The sequence below is a fragment of the Oncorhynchus kisutch genome, linkage group LG2 (assembly GCF_002021735.2).
Source record: "Oncorhynchus kisutch isolate 150728-3 linkage group LG2, Okis_V2, whole genome shotgun sequence".
NCBI classification, from domain to species: Eukaryota; Metazoa; Chordata; class Actinopteri; order Salmoniformes; family Salmonidae; genus Oncorhynchus; species Oncorhynchus kisutch.
In genome coordinates this window covers 72,410,937-72,431,684 of record NC_034175.2, presented here as the reverse complement: position 1 = coordinate 72,431,684, position 20,748 = coordinate 72,410,937, and the positions used below count along the sequence as shown (strand labels likewise).

Here is a 20,748-nt window from a genome sequence, read left to right as displayed (position 1 = left end):
TTGGACAAATTTCCACCAGTCTAATGTCCATTGCCTGTTTTTCTTGGCCCAAGCAAGTCTCTTCTTCTTATTGGTGTCCTTTAGTAGTGGTTTCTTCGCAGCAATTCGACCATGAATGTCTGATTCACGCAGTCTCCTCTGAACAGTTGATGTTGAGATGTGACTGTTACTTGAACTCTGTGAAGCATTTTTTGGTGCTGCAATCTGAGCGTATCCTCTGCGTAGCGTAACTCTGGGTCTGCCTTTCCTGTGTGGTCCTTGTGAGAGCCAGTTTCATCATAGCTCTTGATGGTTTTGCGACTGCACTTGAAGAAACTTTCAAAGTTCTTGAAATGTTCCGCATTGACTGACCTTCATGTCTTAAAGTAATAATGGACTGTCATTTCTCTTTGATTATTTGAACTGTTCTTGACATAATATGGACTTGGTATTTTACCAAATAGGGCAACCTTCTGTATTCCACCCCTACCTTGTCACAACACAACTGATTTGCTCAAACGCTTTAAGAAGGAAAGAAATTCCACATTCCAGGTGACTACCTCATGAAGCTGGTTGAGAGAATGCCAAGAGTGTGCAAAGCTGTCATCAAAGCAAAGGGTGGCTACTTTGAAGAATCTCTCATCTAAACTATATTTTGATTTGTTTAATACTTTTTTGGTTACTACTTGATTCCATATGTGTTATTTCATAGTTGTGATGTCTTCGCTATTATTCTACAATGTAAAAAAAATGAGAAAAACGTTGTATTGGGTAGATGTCATCTTCTGACTGGTACTGTATATCGTTGGGCATGCTGTACATAATGAACATGCTGTAAACTATTGCTTCCAAATGGAGTTGAATTCCTATTAAAGAAAGTATCTCTCATCTCATACCCCTTTGCCCCAGGCCTTTTATTGCATACTGACACTACCTTTTTTGTCCGAGATCCATGATGTGAGCTTGACCTCTGTTACATTTGAGAAGGAAACATATTATTCACCAGTGAGTAACAACCACGTGTGGCTGTGAGAGTATGTGCTGCTACATGTACACAGTCACTAACGTTTGGCACTGTACTGATTTCCTGTGTAGCCTGTTTCTTTATCAGTAATCACACTGGGGGGGGGAGCTGTGAACGTGCTGCAGCAGGGTGAGAATTACAACAACACAATGCAGTGTTTTTTTTTGAGAGCGCTTCTTGTCAACGTGACAGAAGGATCAGCCTGGCCTCAGACAACATAGTAACGTTAAATCTGTGACACTCAAATGAGTATGATGTGTTACGGTTGATATGGTTACTTAAGTAATAATGTATAATGTGAATGTTTAGCAACCCAAAGGTTGCATGTTTGAATCACATCATAGATAACATTTTAGCAACTTAGCTTACCATAACTCTGCACCTTAACCCCCAGCCCCTAGACTAGCTAATGTTTTTTTAAATTTTATTTTACCTTTATTTAACTAGTCAAGTCAGTTAAGAACAAGTTCTTATTTGCATTGACAGCCTAGGAACAGTGGGTTAACTGCCTGTTCAGGGGCAGAACGACAGATTTGTACCTTGTCAGCTCAGGGGTTTGAACTTCCAACTTTCCGGTTACTAGTCCAACGCTCTAACCACTAGGCTACCCTGCCGCCCCATAAGCCAAAATAAATTTCAATACGTAGCATATCATACGAATTGCATTTTGAAACATAACATATATGAAATTAACATCTACATATGAATACATACCACACGAAACGTAACATATGATACTCATTTGATTGTTACAGCTTTACGTTTACTATGTTCCGTCTACCCCTGAGTCCAGGTTGGAAGGACCTGTGGAAATAGAGGGGAGAGAGGCTGTCATGTTCAGGGATGAAGATGTGCTATTAAACCTATTTGCATGGGCAGCTTTCCTCTTTGCATACCAAGGTAAATTTCCATACTCAAAATAAAATGACAGATTGCTCCACTTGAGCAGTGACTAGACATTTGATTAAAATATATCCCAACTAAACAAGTGTTACAGGTGAATCTAAAAGCATGCAGTAATGATTGTGTATACAGTGCATTAGGAAAGTATTCAGACCCCTTGAGAGGATGCTCTCAATTGTGCATATGTAAAAGCCTGTGAGGGTTTTAGGTGACAGCCTCCTGAGGTTGAAGAGGCACTGTTGTGCCTTCTTCACCACATAGTCTGTGTGGGTGGATCATTTCGGTTTGTCTGTGATGTGTACGCCAAGGAACTTAACTTTCCACCTTATCCAGCCTTCTCCATTACCGTCCCATTGATGTGGATAGGGGAGTGCTCCCTCTGCTATTTCCTGAGGTACACAATCATCTCCTTCGATTTGTTGATGTTGAGTGAGAGGTTGTTTTTGAGTGCCCTCACCTCCTCCCTGTTGGGGGAGAAGGGCCTTGGTCACCTCCCTGAGCTCTTCTCCCCCGATTACTCAGTTTGGCCAGGCCTCCAGCTCTAGGAAGGGTCTTGGTGGTTCCAAACTTCTTCCATTTAAGAATGATGGAGGCCACTGTGTTTTTGGGGACCTTCAATGCTGCATACATTTTTTCCTAACCTTCCCCAGATCTGTGCCTTGACCAAATCCTGTCTTGGAGCTCTACGGACAATTCCTTCCACCACATGGCTTGGTTTTTGCTCTGACATGCACTGTCAACTGTGGGACCTTATATAGACAGGTGTGTGCCTTTCCAAATCATGTCCAATCAATAGAATTTGCCACAGGTTAGTTGTAGAAACATCTCAAGGATGATCAATGGAAACAGGATGCGTCTGAGATCAATTTCGAGTCTCAAATCAAAAGGGTCTGAATACTGATGTAAATAAAGTATTTCTGTTTTTCATTTTTTAAACACTTGCAAAATTTTCTAAAAACCAGTTCATTATGAGGTAGTGTGTGTGTGTGTGTGTATACTTTTTTTCAGCGCTGATCTGATTGGTCAATAGACCAGTTAGTGAAAAAAGAGCTGCGTGTCTAAACTGAGCCATCTTTACCCATGCTGTTAAATGATACTTGAAATTACTTTTTTGTCGTGTCATCATTCTGTCCATAGTGACATTTTCTTCAGTGTTGCAATGATTATTATTTTATTTTTTACAGAACTGAGAACCTCCAGAAGCACATGTCTCATTACACAAGGCAAGTGTCTATGTTAATTCCCACAACAGACGGATAATTAAGAGGCTGGTTTGTGTGTCATAATAGCCCTGTTTATATACCAGTTTTTTTCCCCCATGCGTCCTGTGTTCTGATCGTGCCCACATTCTGATCGTGCCCACATTCTGATCGTGCACACATTCTGATCGTGCACACATTCTGATCGTGCACACATTCTGATCGTGCACACATTCTGATCGTGCCCACATTCTGATCGTGCACACATTTTCAGACGGGTGTAGACAATTAAAACACGCATTGGGAACCTATTGTGAACCGATCTTCTTGACCACCTCAGGAGGTAATCAGCGATGCTTCATGCATTGTATCTGGAAATCTAACCTCATCCTCAGGCTACATTGCTAACAAGAGAGAGCCGGCTGGTGGACGAGATTACTTCAATTTTATAATGAAAACCACATGTTAATGCAAAGGTGTAACCAGTGTTTATATAACTGTGGTTTGTCACACATATATATGTTCCATTAGCTATCTTGGCCAACTAACAGCTTGATTGCCTGCTGTGTCTTAGATTACTGGCCCTGAATAGTGGGTAAGAGCTGCTTGGTATGTACACCACACACAAAACCTAATTTGGCTTCCTCAGGGTTAAGTGCTGTTGCATTGAGTAATTATCTTTTTAGATCAGATATGCCATTTCAATTGGTACTGTATTTCTGTTAACAGGTGGCAGAATTTCAGTGTCAGATTAAGTCTCTGCAGAGCCAGCCACACAGCAGACACCTGCCTTCATACTAAGAGCAGAAAACCCCTGTCCACTGCTTGGATTAACCGAGGACTGGTAGACTTCCAACCCACATTCAGTGCCTCTGTAGCACATGGGGATGTGTGAAACTCACTCATCAGCCTGAAGTGTTCCGACTTGCGCTGCTGAATAGCTAGCTTTTCAGTGTCAGAACTAGGTGAGATGCTTCAGGAGGACGGTCATGTGTGTTTGCGAGGCAGAGCTCCTCGGTATGAGCTGAATCAGGTGGAAGTGGTAGGCCTATTCGCTAAGCAAGAAACGGGGCAAAAATGGGTTGTACTGTGATGTTGAACAAGGAAAACTACTTGGATTTGCAAAAAGTCATAAATGTGAAATTTGTCTTTTTTTCACCCAACTTTTGATTTCACCTTAGCTGATAACTTAACCAAATGTAAATCCAAACTAGACGTTGAATGTTACGTATGTGCCCACTGTGTTACACCTTTACCGTTTAGCATAATTATCACACAGTCCAGTTAGTGAACATTTCTAATTAAAAAAGAAGTTATAGTGACATGCTCTTCATACTGTATGTGTCTAATCTGATCAGTAGTGGGGAAAGTACCCAAATGTCATACTTGAGTCAAACTAAAGATACATTAATAGAAAGTTACTCAAGTTAAAGTCATACTTGAATAAAAGTCTGAAAGGATTTGGTTTTAAATATACTTTAAGTATCAAAAGTAAAAGCACAAATCATTTTAAATTCCTTATATTAAGCAAACCAGACGGCACCATTTTTCTTGTTTTTTATTTATTTATGGATAGCCAAGGGAACGCACCAACTAAACATAATTTACAAACAAAGCATGTGTTCAGTGAGTCCTCAAGATCAGAGGCAGTAGGGATGACCAGGGATGTTTTCTTCATAAGTGTGTGAATTAGACCATTTTCCTGTCCTGCCAAGTATTCAACATGTAATGAGTACTTTTGGGTGTCAAGGTTAAATATAGGGAATAAAAAGTACATCATTTTCTTTAGGAATGTAGTGAAGTAAAAGTTGTCAACAAAAAAAAAAATTGTAGAGTACAGATACCCCCCAAAAACGACTTAAGTAGTACTTTATAAAGTGTTTTACTTAAATACGTTACACCACTGAATCGTATTGTGCTGTTTATACTAGATGCTGGAGGTGTTATGTTACTTGTGTGGTTTGTTTGACTGTACCCCAGCCCTCATTTATTCACCACGGAAACCACACTGATACCGCAGACTCCTCTCACTTAAGCATGAGGTGCATAGACTTACACTATTTGAAAACACATTTCCAAAAGGATTCTTTGTGTGGGAAACTGGTTCTTCTTAAATGTTAATTCCCCTATTTTGTTTTATCAATGTAATTCGCTTAGAAATAACCGTATATTAAGGCCAAATCGCTTCATGACAGTTGTGGCTGACCGCCTCGTTTTCCTGCTTCAGTTTGCCTCGAATGATTCTGGGGTATCGGCAGGGTAGCCTAGTGGTTAGAGCGTTGGACTAGTAACCGAAAGGTTGCAAGTTCGAATCCCCCAACTGACAAGGTACAAATCTGTCATTCGGCCTGTTCCTAGGCCGTCATTGAAAATAAGAATTTGTTCTTAACTGACTTGCCTCGTAAAATAAAGGTTAAAAAATATATATATATATGTCTTAAGTCTCATTCGCTGATCGAACTGTCCGTCAATTAGTGGTGATACAGCGGCAAAGCGCTGCAAAACTGAGAGTACTGCAGTGACAGGAAGTAGTACCACCGTTCTGTAACAAGCACAATTCGATTCAATCAGATACGCTTTAGCTGACATCCAAATCGGGGTTGTTTTGACGGTGTCGGGAACTGCGTTAGATGGCTCCCGGTGTTGTAAACGGATGATGTGTTTACGTTTATACTGTTGTGGTTTAGTGGAGCAGGTGTACAACAGTTGTTGACAACTAGCATATTGTAGCTAAACCTAACCCTTTACTAGCCTTAACCTCATTCCCCTAACCTGCTACCCTAACGTTGCTGCGTTAGTTATTATAACCTACTATGTAAACAAACCATCTCCGCCGACAAATAATCAGTATCACCACACCTGTTTAACTTCATCTGATTTAATCTTGGGGTATGCAATCCATTTCTCGGTAATTCAGCGTTACAGCGTAAGTGATATGCAAAGGAAATGTTCTGCATTCACTGTAAACTCTGTGTAAATCGTCTCAGTCGGAAATTCCCTTTACATTTCTAGCACGCTGTCTCACTTTAGTGAAAGACTGAGCCCTGTTGATTTTTCAGTGTAAACTAGACGTTGAATTTACGAATGTGCCCAGTGTGTTACACCTTTACTGTTTAGCATAATTATCACATAGTCCAGTTAGTGAACATTTGATTCAGGATTAAAATAAACCAAGTATTGGTTTTAAAAACCAGAGTTGAGTGTGATCGTGTCATTTTTAATCTGTGTAGAGTAAAACACTCCAAACCACTCCAAACCATCATTATCATATTTCCCAACATCCTTCATTGCAGGTTGATTTTCAGAATTGTTTGTTTCAATATCTGTGTTTTTCCATGTAAATGGACTGGTTGATTAATCTTGAACTAAATTAAGATAACATATTTTTCTAAAATAAACCAATCTGTTAGTAGTTGGACATATTGCATCCCGTTACTGAGATGTTTGTTCCAGTTTAGATGATTTAGGTGGTCTTAAGAATTCAATTTTCCCACCCTGGCAGTCATTTTGGAGAAATTCTAATTGTTGGCTATCCTCACTCTGTCTGGATTCCAATAGGAATTACACATCACTTTTACAAGCCAGCATAACCTGATTTGCAGGCATGTTGTGGCCTGTAAATCAGGAGTTTCCTAACAGCACTGTGTTAGGGTATAACTAGGCCCCCACAGAAAGGCCTTAGTTATGATATAATGTATTGTCAAAAAGTTCCATTTTAAAAGCTAATAAGGCTGGTGGAACCGTTCATAAAAAGTTATAGGAGGAACCTATAAAAGGGAAAGGGGTTGTCAGCAGAACCCTTCAAAGAGGGTTCTAGGTAGAACCATTTAAAATGGGTTCTATGTAGAACCATTTAAAATGGGTTCTATGTAGAACCCTTTGCAAAGGATTCTACCAAGCACCAAAAATGGTTCCTCTAAGGGAAAAACTGAAGAACTCTGTATGGTTATACTTACCATATATTTTTTCTAAGAGTGTCATTGGCAAAATCACATCTCTACATCAAGAGTGATCTTGCAATTGTCCAATGCAGAGAACGCCATACGAGAACAATTTTTCAATTGATATTGTTTTTAAAGATGAGCCTACTCTCATTGATAATACAATTATGACTAACTGTTCTGTAATGATTTCTACACAGATTTCTAACATTTTTACTATGATATTTCATAATAAATGTTGCCATTGGGTTGTTCCTTTAAATGGGCGTTTCTACTTTGCCTAGGACTAAGCGATTGGATAGGAGAAGGGAAGTTAGTTTCACTAAGATTCTGGGAATTTAATGTAGGTTTCGTTGAAGGTTGTTACTAATATAGTGATCTATAATAGTATGTTTGCAATCCCATAAATGATCCTGATCTACTGAAATGTTGTGTCTGAACGGCGTTTTGTTGTTTTGGACTCTCTGTCATGTCATCAGACAAGGTAATCCATTCCCCCCCCCACATTGGCTATTATTCCTACTTCTTCGGTTTCGATTTAAAGGCTACACTTTTTTCATAATGTTTGTAAGTAGCTAGCTGGTCAGCAGTCTAGGATTTACTTTTCTAACGTTAGCTAGCATAAAATCATGAGCATTTTGATCTAACTATAAATGTCTAGAGACATTCCTGATGGACACTCTTACTGACAGTTGTGGCTGCTTTGCGTGATGTATTGTTGTCTCTACCTTCTTGCCCTTTGTGGTGTTTTCTGTACCCAACAATGTTTGTACCCTGTTTTGTTCAGCTACCATGTTGTGCTGCTGGCATGCTGTGTTGTCATGTGTTGATGCCATGTTATCGTCGCCATGTTATCGTCTTAGGTCTCTGTTTATATAGTGTTGTCTCTCTTGTCCTATATATTTTTATTTTTTATTTTTAATCCCAGCCCCCATTCCCGGGCAGGAGGCCTTTTGGGAGGCCGTCATTGTAAACAAGAATTTGTTCTTAAACTGACTTGACTTGTTTAAAAAAAAAAACATGTATTAGGCTCCAGAAAGTGATGAATCTTTTGCCTGTAGCATGGTCTGAGGAGGAGCTGTCATCTCCACGGGACGTGCGCGTTGACTCTGCTGTGCATTGGAGCCCCGCCACAGACAGCCCAGGGATAAAGTACACGGTTCAGTACAGGACGTGAGTATGTCTAGTAGCTGTAGTACATGGGTTAAATCAAATCAAAGTTTATTTGTCTACAACAGGTGTAGTAGACCTTACAGTGAACTGTTTACTTACAGGCTCTAACCAACAGTGCCATTTTAAGTATAACAATATATTAAGTGAACAATAAGTAAAGAAATAAAAACAACAGTTAAAAAGACAGTGAAAAATAACAGTAGAGAGGCTATATACAGTAGAGAGGCTCTATACAGTAGAGAGGCTCTATACAGTAGAGAGGCTATATACAGTAGAGAGGCTCTATACAGCAGAGAGGCTCTATACAGTAGAGAAGCTCTATACAGTAGAGAGGCTCTATACAGTAGAGAGGCTCTATACAGCAGAGAGGCTCTATACAGTAGAGAGGCTATATACAGTAGAGGGGCTATATACAGTAGAGGGGCTATATACAGTAGAGGGGCTATATACAGTAGAGGGGCTATATACAGTAGAGGGGCTCTATACAGTAGTGAGGCTCTATACAGCAGTGAGGCTCTATACAGCAGTGAGGCTATATACAGTAGAGAGGCTCTATACAGCAGTGAGGCTATATACAGTAGAGAGGCTCTATACAGTAGAGAGGCTCTATACAGCAGAGAGGCTCTATACAATAGAGAGGCTCTATACAGTAGAGAGGCTCTATACAGTAGAGAGGCTCTATACAGTAGAGAGGCTCTATACAGCAGTGAGGCTCTATACAGCAGTGAGGCTCTATACAGCAGAGAGGCTCTATACAGCAGAGAGGCTCTATACAGCAGAGAGGCTCTATACAGCAGAGAGGCTCTATACAGTAGAGAGGCTATATACAGCAGAGAGGCTCCAGCAGAGAGGCTCTATACAGTAGTGAGGCTCTATACAGTAGAGAGGCTCTATACAGTAGAGAGGCTCTATACAGTAGAGAGGCTCTAGACAGTAGAGAGGCTATAGACAGTAGAGAGGCTATAGACAGTAGAGAGGCTATATACAGGCACTGGTTAGTCAGGCTGATTGAGTTAGTATGTAGAGATCGACCGATTATGATTTTTCAATGCAGATACCGATTATTGGATGACCAAAAAAGCAGATACCGATTAATCGGCCAATTTAAATAAATAAATAATTTTCAAAAAATGATATATATATTTTTAAACAAATGTATTGTTAATAATGACAATTACAACACTACTGAATGAACACTTATTTTAACTTAATATAATACATCCATAAAATCATTTTAGCCTCAAATATATAATGAAACATGTTCAATTTGGTTTAAATCATGCAAAAACAAAGTGTTGGAGATGAAAGTAAAAGTGCAATATACGCCTCTCGACCTTTGCCTCTCGAACTTTGCCTCTCGAACTTTGCCTCTCGACCTTTGCCTCTCGACCTTTGCCTCTCGACCTTTGCCTCTCGAACTTTGCCTCTCGACCTTTGCCTCTCGAACTTTGCCTCTCCCGATTCCGTAGAGTTGTAACTTTAAAACAAATATGAAGTAATATCTTGTTGGATTTGCCCCCAAACAAAATGATTTGTATTCAGGACAAATAGTTACTTTCTTTCCTACATTTTTGGCAGTATTACTTTAGTACCTTATTACAGACAGGATGGCTGTTTTGGAATATTTTTATTCTGTACAGACTTCCTTCATTTCACTCATTTATGTTAGTATTGTGGAGTAACTACAATGTTATTGCTCCATCCTCAGTTCTCTCCTCTTACATCAGGTTTAAAATCACCATTGGCCTCATGGTGAAATCTCTGAGTGGTGTCCTTTCACTCCCGACAACTTAGTAAGGAAGGATCTTTGTAGTGTCTGGGTGTATTTTGAAGCACCATCCAGAGTGTAATTAATAACGTTCACCAGGCTCAAAGGGATATTCAATGTCTGCCTTTTTTTTTTTTTTTGCCCATCAACCAATAGTTGCCCTTCTTTGCAAACCATTGGACAACCTCCCTGGTCTTTGTGGTTGAATATGTGCTTTTAAATTCACTGCTCGACTGAGGGACCTTACAGATAAATGTATGTGTGGGATACAGAGGTGGTGCAGTCATTAATTTTTTAAAATGTTTAACAGCATTATTGCACACAGTTAGTCAATGCAACTTAATAAATTACATATTAAGCACATCAAGTCAAATGTATTTATATAGCCCTTCGTACATCAGCTGATATCTCAAAGTGCTGTACAGAAACCCAGCCTAAAACCCCAAACGGCAAGCAATGCAGGTGTAGAAGCATGGTGGCTAGGAAAAACTCCCTAGAAAGGCCAAAACCTAAGAAGAAACCTAGAGGAACCAGGCTATGTGGGGTGGCCAGTCCTCTTCTGGCTGTGCTGGGTGGAGATTATAACAGAACATGGCCAAGATGTTCAAATGTTCATAAATGACCAGCATGGTCCAATAATAATAATAATAAGGCAGAACAGTTGAAACTGGAGCAGCAGCACGGCCAGGTGGACTGGGGACAGCAAGGTGTCATCATGTCAGGTAGTCCTGAGGCATGGTCCTAGGGCTCAGGTCCTCTGAGAGAGAGAAAGAAAGAGAGAAAGAGAGAATTAGAGAGAGCACACTTAAATTCACACAGGACACCGAATAGGACAGGAAAGTACTCCAGATATAACAGACTGACCCTAGCCCCCCGACACATAAACTACTGCAGCATAAATACTGGAGGCTGAGACAGGAGGAGGCTGAGACAGGAGGGGGCTGAGACAGGAGGGGGCTGAGACAGGAGGAGGCTGAGACAGGAGGAGGCTGAGACAGGAGGAGGCTGAGACAGGAGGAGGCTGAGACAGGAGGAGGCTGAGACAGGAGGAGGCTGAGACAGGAGGAGGCTGAGACAGGAGGAGGCTGAGACAGGAGGAGGCTGAGACAGGAGGAGGCTGAGACAGGAGGGGTCAGGAGACCTTTACTCCTGTTTTTTAGGCTTGCCATAACACAGTACTTATTGACTTTTTATTTTCTGATCATTTCAATCAAATTCCACTTTAACATTATTGTGTATTGTGTGTAGATCAGTGACATAAAACCGTATCGTATCCATTTTAAATTCAAGCTGTAACACAACAGAATGTGGAAAAAGTCAAGGGTGTGAATACTCTCTGAAGGCAATGTTGATCGGTGTCCCAGGTCAGTTGACCAGCAAAAACTCCTGGCCCCCTAAGGATAGATGTTTTGCCCGGTTATGACACAGTTATTTCCTCATCTGAGCCTTCTTTTTAATCCACAGCAGTGACCTCGAGAAGTGGCACAACATTTCGGGCTGTGTTCAGACCGAGCTCACCACCTGTAATATACAGTCTGGATGTGTGATGGTGCGAGTCCTGGCTCAGGAAGGGAACCGCACATCCAGGTCCGTCGAAGCCTGTCGACATGGTAACGGATCATACTACTTCAGTCATAATAAACTGTATACGATTTGGATCTGGCCTGTTTCAGGTCATGTCCAAGGCCTAGTCTGCTTCATCAGTAGGCCAGCGCACTGGTAGCATTGTGGTTTGGTGCGAAAGCTTGAGCAACGCTATTTTAAAATCAAGTTCTCCACCCCTTCTCTTTCTGACCCACCCCTCTCCTTCTGACCCACCCACCCCTCTCCTTCTGACCCACCCACCCCTCTCTTTCTAACCCACCCACCCCTCTCCTTCTGACACACCCACCCCTTCTCTTTCTGACCCACCCCTCTCCTTCTGAACCACCCACCCCTCTCCTTCTGACCCACCCACCCTTCTCCTTCTGTCCCACCCCTCTCCTTCTGACCCACCCACCCCTCTCCTTCTGACCCACCCACCCCTCTCCTTCTGACACACCCACCCCTTCTCTTTCTGACCCACCCCTCTCCTTCTGACCCACCCACCCCTCTCCTTCTGACCCACCCACCCCTCTCTTTCTAACCCACCCACCCTTCTCCTTCTGTCCCACCCCTCTCCTTCTGACCCACCCACCCCTCTCCTTCTGACCCACCCACCCCTTCTCTTTCTGACCCACCCCTCTCCTTCTGACCCACCCACCCCTCTCCTTCTGACCCACCCACCCCTCTCTTTCTAACCCACCCACCCTTCTCCTTCTGTCCCACCCCTCTCCTTCTGACCCACCCACCCCTCTCCTTCTGACACACCCACCCCTCTCCTTCTGACACACCCACCCCTCTCCTTCTGACACACCCACCCCTCTCTTTCTGACCCACCCACCCTTCTCCTTCTGTCCCACCCCTCTCCTTCTGACCCACCCACCCCTCTCCTTCTGACCCACCCACCCCTCTCTTTCTGACTGACGCACCCCTCTCCTTCTGACACACCCACCCCTCTCCTTCTGACACACCCACCCCTCTCCTTCTGACACACCCACCCCTCTCCTTCTGACACACCCACCCCTCTCCTTCTGACACACCCACCCCTCTCCTTCTGACACACCCACCCCTCTCCTTCTGACACACCCACCCCTCTCCTTCTGACCCACCCACCCCTCTCTTTCTGACCCACCCGCCCTTCTCCTTCTGTCCCACCCCTCTCCTTCTGACCCACCCACCCCTCTCTTTCTGACCCACCCACCCCTCTCCTTCTGACCCACCCACCCCTCTCTTTCTGACCCACCCACCCCTCTCCTTCTGACCCACCCACCCCTCTCCTTCTGACCCACCCACCCCTCTCTTTCTGACCCACCCCTCTCTTTCTGACCCACCCCTCTCCTTCTGACACACCCACCCCTCTCCTTCTGACCCACCCACCCAGCTGATTCTTGCAGCCCTGAAGTCCAGTTGACCTCCAAGGAAGGACTTCTGATGGTCCACATGGTAAAGAACAACCGTCTACTGGAGGATAATGGAGACCATTTTGAATACCACGTTCAATATGGCCGAGATGGGGAGGAGCTCAAAGTGAGTAGCAACGTGGAAGCAAGCCAGGTTTAAAATAACCTGCATTCATTTTTAATTTAAATGTATTTATTTTTCTTTATCCAGCACTGGAACACCGTATTCATCCAAGGTTTGGGAAATTCATTGGGAAGTTATCAGGCGTTTTGGTGATCCCCACTGTAGGATGTTATTGTGATCGAAGATGAGTTGATGTGCCTCTCTCTCTACCCTTGTTTTAGCAGGATCTTTACACCTCCACATCCCTTAAGACCATCGAACGTCTGGATGTGGGCCGGAGGTACTGTGTACAGGTCCGGTATTCATGTTACCAAAAACCCTTTGGAACCCCCAGCGTTCAACATTGTGAGTCCATCCAAGAGTCAGGTGAGGCTCATCCAGGCTTTCTCTGTATTAGTTGACTTGCTGTTACCGTTATCCTATCCTCTAATGCAGGTATTCCCAAACTGGGGTACCCCCAAAAAATATATGTTCTTCACATTTTCAAACAGTTCATTTTATATTTTACAACGGGGCTATACATTTGGGTGAGTTTTTTTCTCTCGCCTGAGTAGCCTTGTTTCACTGCCAACAATAAAATGAAACCATCTGGTGTTCAGCGAAATAACAACACAATGTCAAATACAGGTAGCCTTGTCAAATAATTAACATCCAATCACATTAACCGTTACTCATCCAATCACATTAACCGTTACTCTCTCGCGGGAATTCCACTAACGTTCCATAGGTAGCCAGATGTAGCTGCTGCTCATGTTGGTATCTGTACTGATGGCGCGAAAGCCATGACAGGGAGACAGTGGCGTGCAAGCAGTTGCTCCCGACGCCAATTGGGTACCCTGCAGCATCTACCGAGAGGCTGTTGGCTGCCAAGGGTATGCCTGGCAGCTTGAAAGATGTTTTGGACACTACAGTGAAAATGGTTAAGTTTGTTAAAGCAAGGCCCCTAAACTCTTGTGTACTAGGCAATGATATGGGCAGCGACCATGTAACGCTTTTACAACATACAGAAGTGCGCTGGTTATCAAGGGGCAAAGTATTGACACATTTTTTATATTTTTTATTGAGAGACGAGCTTAAAGTTTTCTTTACTGACCATAATTTTCACTTGTCTGATGATGAGTTTCTCACACGACTGGCCTATCTGGGTGAGGTTTTTTCTCGCCTGAATGATCTGAATCTAGGATTACAGGGACTCTCCGCAACTATTATCAATGTGTGGGACTAAATTGAGGCTGTGATTAAGAATTTGCAGCTCTTCTCCAGGTCTTTCCATCATTGTGTGATTTTTTGTTGTTGTTGTTGTGTGCAAATGAACTCAAGCTTACGGACAATGTCAAATGTGATATAGCGACGCACCTGAGTGAGTTGGGTGTGTAATTACGCTGTTACTTTCCCGAAAAGGATGACAGAAATAACTGGATTCGTAATCATGCCTTGCCTCTAGTCCACTTACCGATATCTGAACAATTGCAACAAGCGGTTCTGTGAAAATTGTATTTAATCAGAAGCCACTGCCAGATTTCTGGATTGGGCTACGCCTCAGAGTATCCTGCCTTGGCAAATCGCGCTGTTAAGACACGGATGCCCTTTGCAACCACATACCTATGTGAGAGTGGATTCTCGGCCCTCACTAGCATGAAAACTAAAATACAGGCACAGACTGTGTGGAAACTGATTTAAGTCTGAGCCTCTCTCCAATACAACTCAACATTGCAGAGTTATGTGCATCCTTTCAAGCACACCCTTCTCATTAACCTGTGGTGAGTTATTCACCATTTTTGATGAACAAATAAGGTTTTACATGTAAGATGGTTAAATAAAGAGCAAAATGATTGATTATTATATTATTTGTGCCCTGGTCCTATAAGAGCTCTGTGTCACTTGCCACGAGCCAGGCTGTGACAATAACTCACACTCATTCTTGTGTATAATAAATGTATCGTAGTGTGTGTGTGTGTGGCAGGCTTACAAAAAAACAAACATTTGAGTGCGCTGACCCTGGTTCTAGAGGGGGTGCAGCTGACCCTGGTTCTAGAGGGGGTACAGCTGACCCTGGTTCTAGAGGGGGTGCGCAGCTGGAGGTTGAATGTTTGAAGGGGTACGGGATGATAAGAAGTTTGGGAACCACTGTTCTAATGATAACAGTTCGCCTAGTAACTCCTCATTCTCTCTCTCAAAACACTCAAAGGCCAGTTTTAAGTACACCACCTCGTTTGCGAAAATGGTTCGCTCCTACAGACAGTGTGTCACGTGGCCGTGCATTCGGGAAGTACTCAGACCCCTGGACTATTTCCACATTTTGTTACGTTACAGCCTTATTCTAAAATTGATTACATACTTTTTTCCCCCCTCGTCAATCTACACAAAATACTCCACAATACATCCAGAACAGCCTGACTTCTTCGGGGCATGGAAACGTTTCCAAATTGGTATCAATAGACCTAATGCGTGCCATGAAAAAAAAATCCCCCACACCATTACACCACTGCCACCAACCTTGGCTTTTTCCTCATTTTGGTACGTTACAGCCTTTTATTTAAAAAAAAACAACGAATCTTGCAAAAATGTAAAAAAGTTTGGACACCAACTCATTCAAGGGTTTTTCTTTACTTTGACTATTTAATACATTGTAGAATAATAGTGAAGACATCAAAACTATGAAATAACACACATGGAATCATGTAGTAACCAAAGAAGTGTTAAACAAATAAAAATATATTTAAGATTCTTCAAGTAGCCACCCTTTGCCTTGATGACAGCTTTGCACACTCTTGGCATTCTCTCAACTAGCTAGACCTGGAATGCTTTCCCAACAGTCTTAAAGGAGTTCCCACATATGCTAAGCACTTGTTGGTGGCTTTTCCTTCACTCTGCGGTCCAACTCATCCCAAACCATCTCAATTGGGTTGAGGTTGGGTGATTGTGGAGGCCAGGTCATCTGATGCAGCACTCCGTCACCCTCTTTCTTGGTCAAATAGCCCTTACACAGCCTGGAGGTGTGTTTTGGGTCATTGTCCTGTAGAAAAACAAATGATGCGTCCCACTAAGCGCAAACCAGATGGGATGGCGTATCACTGCAGAATGCTGTTTAAGTGTACCTTGAATTCTAAATAAATCACTGACAGTGTCACCAGCAAAGCACTCCCACACCACCTCCTCCATGCTTCAAGTACTGAGTAAAGAGACTGATATTTCAGGCAAGCCGCTCTGCTTCTTGACACAATGCCCACATAACCCGGAAGCCAGCCGCACCGAAGGAAACACCTGGCAACCGTGTCAGCATGCACTGTGCCCGGCCCGCCACAGGAGTCAGTAGTGCGTGATGGGACAAGGACATCCCCTAACCTGGACGACGCTGGGCCAATTGTGCGCCCATTCCTCCTGACAGAGCTGGTGTAGCTGAGTCAGGTTTGTAGGCCTCCTTGCTCGGACATGCTTTTTCAGTTCTGCCCACAAATTTTCTATGGGATTGAGGTCAGGGCTTTGTGATGGCCACTCCAATACCTTGACTTTGTTGTACCATTTTGCCACAACTTTGGAAGTATGCTTGTGGTCATTGTCCATTTGGAAGACTCATTTGTGACCAAGCTTTAACTTCCTGACTGATGTTTTGAGATGTTGCTTCAATATATCCACATCATTTCCCCCCTCATGATGCCATCTATTTTGTGAAGTGCACCAGTCCCTCCTGCAGCAAAGCACCCGCACAACATGATGCTGCCACCCCGTGCTTCACGTTTGGCATGGTGTTCTTCGGCTTGCAAGCCTCCCCCTTTTTCCTCCAAACATAACGATGGTCATTATGGCCAAACAGTTCTATTTTTATTTCATCAGACCAGAGGACATTTCTCCAAAAAGTACGATCTTTGTCCCCATGTGCAGTTGCAAACCGTAGTCTGGCTTTTTTATGGCGGTTTTGGAGCAGTAGCTTCATCCTTGCTGAGTGGCCTTTCAGGTTATATTGATGTAGGACTTGTTTTACTGTGGATATAGATACTTTTGTACCTGTTTCCTCCAGCATCTTCACAAGGTCCTTTGCTGTTGTTTTGGGATTGATTCGCACTTTTCGCACCAAAGTACGTTCATCTCTAGGAGACAGAACGCGGTTCCTCCACATTCAACTTAGTGTATGTAAACTTCTGACCCACTGGAATTGTGATACAGTGAATTACAAGTTAAATAATCTGTCTGTAAACAATTGTTGGAAAGATTATTTGTGTCATGCACAAAGTAGATGTCCTGACCGACTTGCCAAAACTATAGTTTGTTAATAAGAAATTTGTGAAGTGGTTGAAAAACGAGTTGTAATGACTCCAACCTAAGTGTATGTAAACTTCCGACTTCAACTGTATCTATATGAATCTATATTGATAGATGGATATATCTATATCGCTCCCTATTTCTCTGTGTGCGATGTGTGTTATCTTCTTGTACAGAACGGACACAGAAAAAGAAGATTGTGGCGATCGGTGTGACCTCTACCATCCTGTTGGGTGTCATGGTAGTGTGCCTTATGCTCTTCATCTACAGGCACCATAAGAAAATCAAACAGTTTCTTCAGCCCCCACTACGGTTACCAGACCACTATTGTGAGGTACGTCTTTCCACGGATACAGTGATCATAGATGTGTTGTTTCATGTGATAACAGCGTCTGTTCATATGAATGCCTGTCAACTAAATGCCCTTTTCATTTTAGTACAATTTGAGTCTCATCACAGTTTGTAATACCTCCTTTACCTATAGTAAACACACAGTGTCTCTGTTTTGATGTTGTTACAGCCTAAATTCTAAATGGATTAAATGGATTTTTCACCCATCTACATACGACACCCCATAATGACAAAGTGCAAACATGTTTCTAGAAATGTTAGCAAATTTATTGAAAATGAATTACAGATCTAATTTTCTTAACTATTAAGTATTCACAATCCTTTGGTATGAAACTCCAAACTGAGTTCAGGTGCATCCAATTTACTTTTATAGTCCTTGAGATGATGGAAGAATTGGAGAAAAATCCCCAAATCCAGATGTGCAAAGCTGATACAGACATACCAGAGCTCTATAGAACCCTATTCCCTATATAGTGCACTACTTTAGACCAAAGCTGATACAGACATACCCAAGACGAATATGTCGAGGGGTTTGAATACTTTCCGATGGCATTGTATGTTTACTATAGGTTAATGAGGCATTACAAATGTGATGTGACAAAAACAGAGGGCATTTAGTTAACTAATATGTCCCTGTTTTCATGATTTTGAAAATAAACTAGACTAAATCATTGTTCAAATAACAAAAATGACAATGCTATTTAATCTATTTATTTTAGTCTAAATTATTCAGATTAGATTAAATCTTTTTTTTTAAAGTGCCAAAATTAACAGGCATCTGTTAATGGGACTCCATTGAATAAATAAAATGCATCAGTTGCCTTGTGCGAGCCAGAATGGCCCATTGGGCAGATGCCTATCTCCTGTTTCTGTGGCGTTAGGCCCCTTGATGTACAAGTAGCTTACAACCCCTGGACAAAGTGCTAACAACTTTCGCGATTGGGTTGATTTTCCAGTACCTGTCAGGGGTGTTCCCCCAGCAGGCCCTGTCCCTCACAACCAGTCCCTGTGAAGAACGCCATGATCTCATCTCCATCATCTGCCTTGAAGAGGACCTGATTCCTGAGTCTGACAGAGAACAGGATTATGACTCACCTAATGGACTGGATTTCTTAGATCATTATGAATGATCCTGTGACTTCAGACATGAGACTTTTGCACTCCATTAGGATTTGAGATGAACTTGATAGCGTCAGAACATTAACTAGGGGTGGCAGGTAGCCTAGTGGTTAGCGTGTTGGGTCAGTAACCGAAAGGTTGCTGGATCGAATCCCCGAGCTGACAAGGTAAAAATATGTCGTTCTGCCCCTGAGCAAGGCAGTTAACCCACTGTTCCCCGGTAGGCCGTCATTGTAAATAAGAATTTGTCTAGTGAACTGATTTGCTTAGTGAAATAGTTTTATAGTAGGCCTGGCTATTGCACTGTTTCCACTCCAAAGGCTTTGCTTAGCATCAGCTACCAACATTATTGTTGATCAAAAGAAAACTATTTTACTATAAAGTATACATCTGTGGGTATTTCAGTTTGCTCTGCAACCGGGGCCAGAGAAAGACGCTTGTGTCTCAGTAATTACACCTACCCAGTAGCTGGATATTCATTGGATAATAATAGGTGCAATCAGGTAGTCCAACTAAAAATAGAACCGCTATACATTTCTAATTCATTTTAGGAAAGTGCTGAGGTTTTCTGGAAAAGTAAGAAAGTGTCCTTGGGCCAGGACTTAAATTGGGGATTTTTGTTTGTTACATTACTGCTGTATATTACAAATCTGTACATTTCACACTATTTCTAATTATAAAAAAAATAATTCAAATGTTTAATGGGGTACTTTGGGATTTAAGCAATGCTAACTACCGTTAGTGCAATGACTGGGAAGGAATGCTAACTACCGTTAGTGCAATGACTGGGAAGTTCATGGGTATCTGCTAGCAGGTAATGTTACGAACCAATTAAATGACATTTTCCCTGAGGAGTACTGTATGTATGTTCAAAGTTGGTTATGTCTTAAGTGTAAAAGTGTGTTGAGACCTATATGCTGTCACTTTATACGTTCTCCTCGTACTAATTGAATTTATTTTTATATCGATTGTATTTCTTCTGTCAAATCCTTTTATTAGGACCACGGCAGGGTAGCCTAGTGGTTAGAGCGTTGGACTAGTAACCGGAAGGTTGCAAGTTCCAACCCCCGAGCTGACAAGGTAGAAATCTGTTGTTCTACCCCTGAACAAGGCAGTTAACCCACTGTTCCTAGGCCGTCATTGAAAATAAGAATTTGTTCTTAACTGACTTGCCTAGTTAAATAAAGGTATAAAAAATAAAAAATTACTTCATGCTGTTAATAAACATTTGGACACAGTCAAGGGTGTTTCTTTATTTTGACTATAGTGAAGACCAGAAAACACTGAACTACCACATAGAATCATGTAGTAGCCAAAAAAAAGTGTGAACGAATCAATATATATTTTATATATTAGATTCTTTAAAGTAATGTTCGGTTCGGAGAATATGAAATATACTTATTCATGTCACTGAGGAAGAGAGGGGTAATGTATGACGTTTACATTATGTCAGGATATGTCACTGAGGGAGAGAGGGTAATGTAACGTTTACATTATGTCAGGATATGTCACTGAGGGAGAGACCTCCACTACTACTACTACTACCACCATCTCCACTACTACTACTACCACCACCTCCACTACTACTACTACTACTACTACTACTACTACCACCTCTACTAATACCACTACTACTACTACTACCACCTCCACTACTACTACTACTACTACCACCTCTACTAATACCACTACTACTACTACTACCACCTCCACTACTACTACTACTACCACCTCTACCACTACTACTACTACTACCACCTTCACTACTACTACCACCTCTACTAATACCACTACTACTACTACTACCACCACCTCCACTACTACTACTACTACCACCGCCTCCACTACTACTACTACTACTAGGAAGGTCATTTTGGCTGTACAATGAAAGAACCATGTAGAAAGAGAGGGAGAGAGATATAGAAC

At 42.2% G+C, this 20,748-nt stretch overlaps 1 protein-coding gene across 4 annotated transcripts; it reads left to right on the top strand.

The window, feature by feature from the left end:
- Positions 1 to 7,319: 7,319 nt before the first annotated feature.
- Positions 7,320 to 20,064, top strand: LOC109871040 (interleukin-10 receptor subunit beta). Of its 4 annotated transcripts, none has more exons than XM_031801345.1 (7): positions 7,320 to 7,530; positions 8,108 to 8,219; positions 11,452 to 11,597; positions 12,950 to 13,095; positions 13,314 to 13,458; positions 17,529 to 17,686; positions 18,660 to 20,064. In XM_031801345.1, exons 1-7 carry the CDS (start codon positions 7,473 to 7,475, stop codon positions 18,831 to 18,833), a joined length of 939 nt encoding a protein of 312 aa, XP_031657205.1. In that variant the 5' UTR covers positions 7,320 to 7,472; the 3' UTR covers positions 18,834 to 20,064. The 4 variants fall into 4 exon arrangements, with proteins under 4 accessions (XP_031657205.1, XP_031657209.1, XP_031657219.1 ...); XM_031801349.1 differs by having other exon boundaries at positions 7,329 to 7,530; positions 13,317 to 13,458; XM_031801359.1 differs by having other exon boundaries at positions 7,345 to 7,530; positions 13,317 to 13,458; positions 17,623 to 17,686.
- The last annotated feature ends 684 nt before the right edge of the window (positions 20,065 to 20,748 follow it).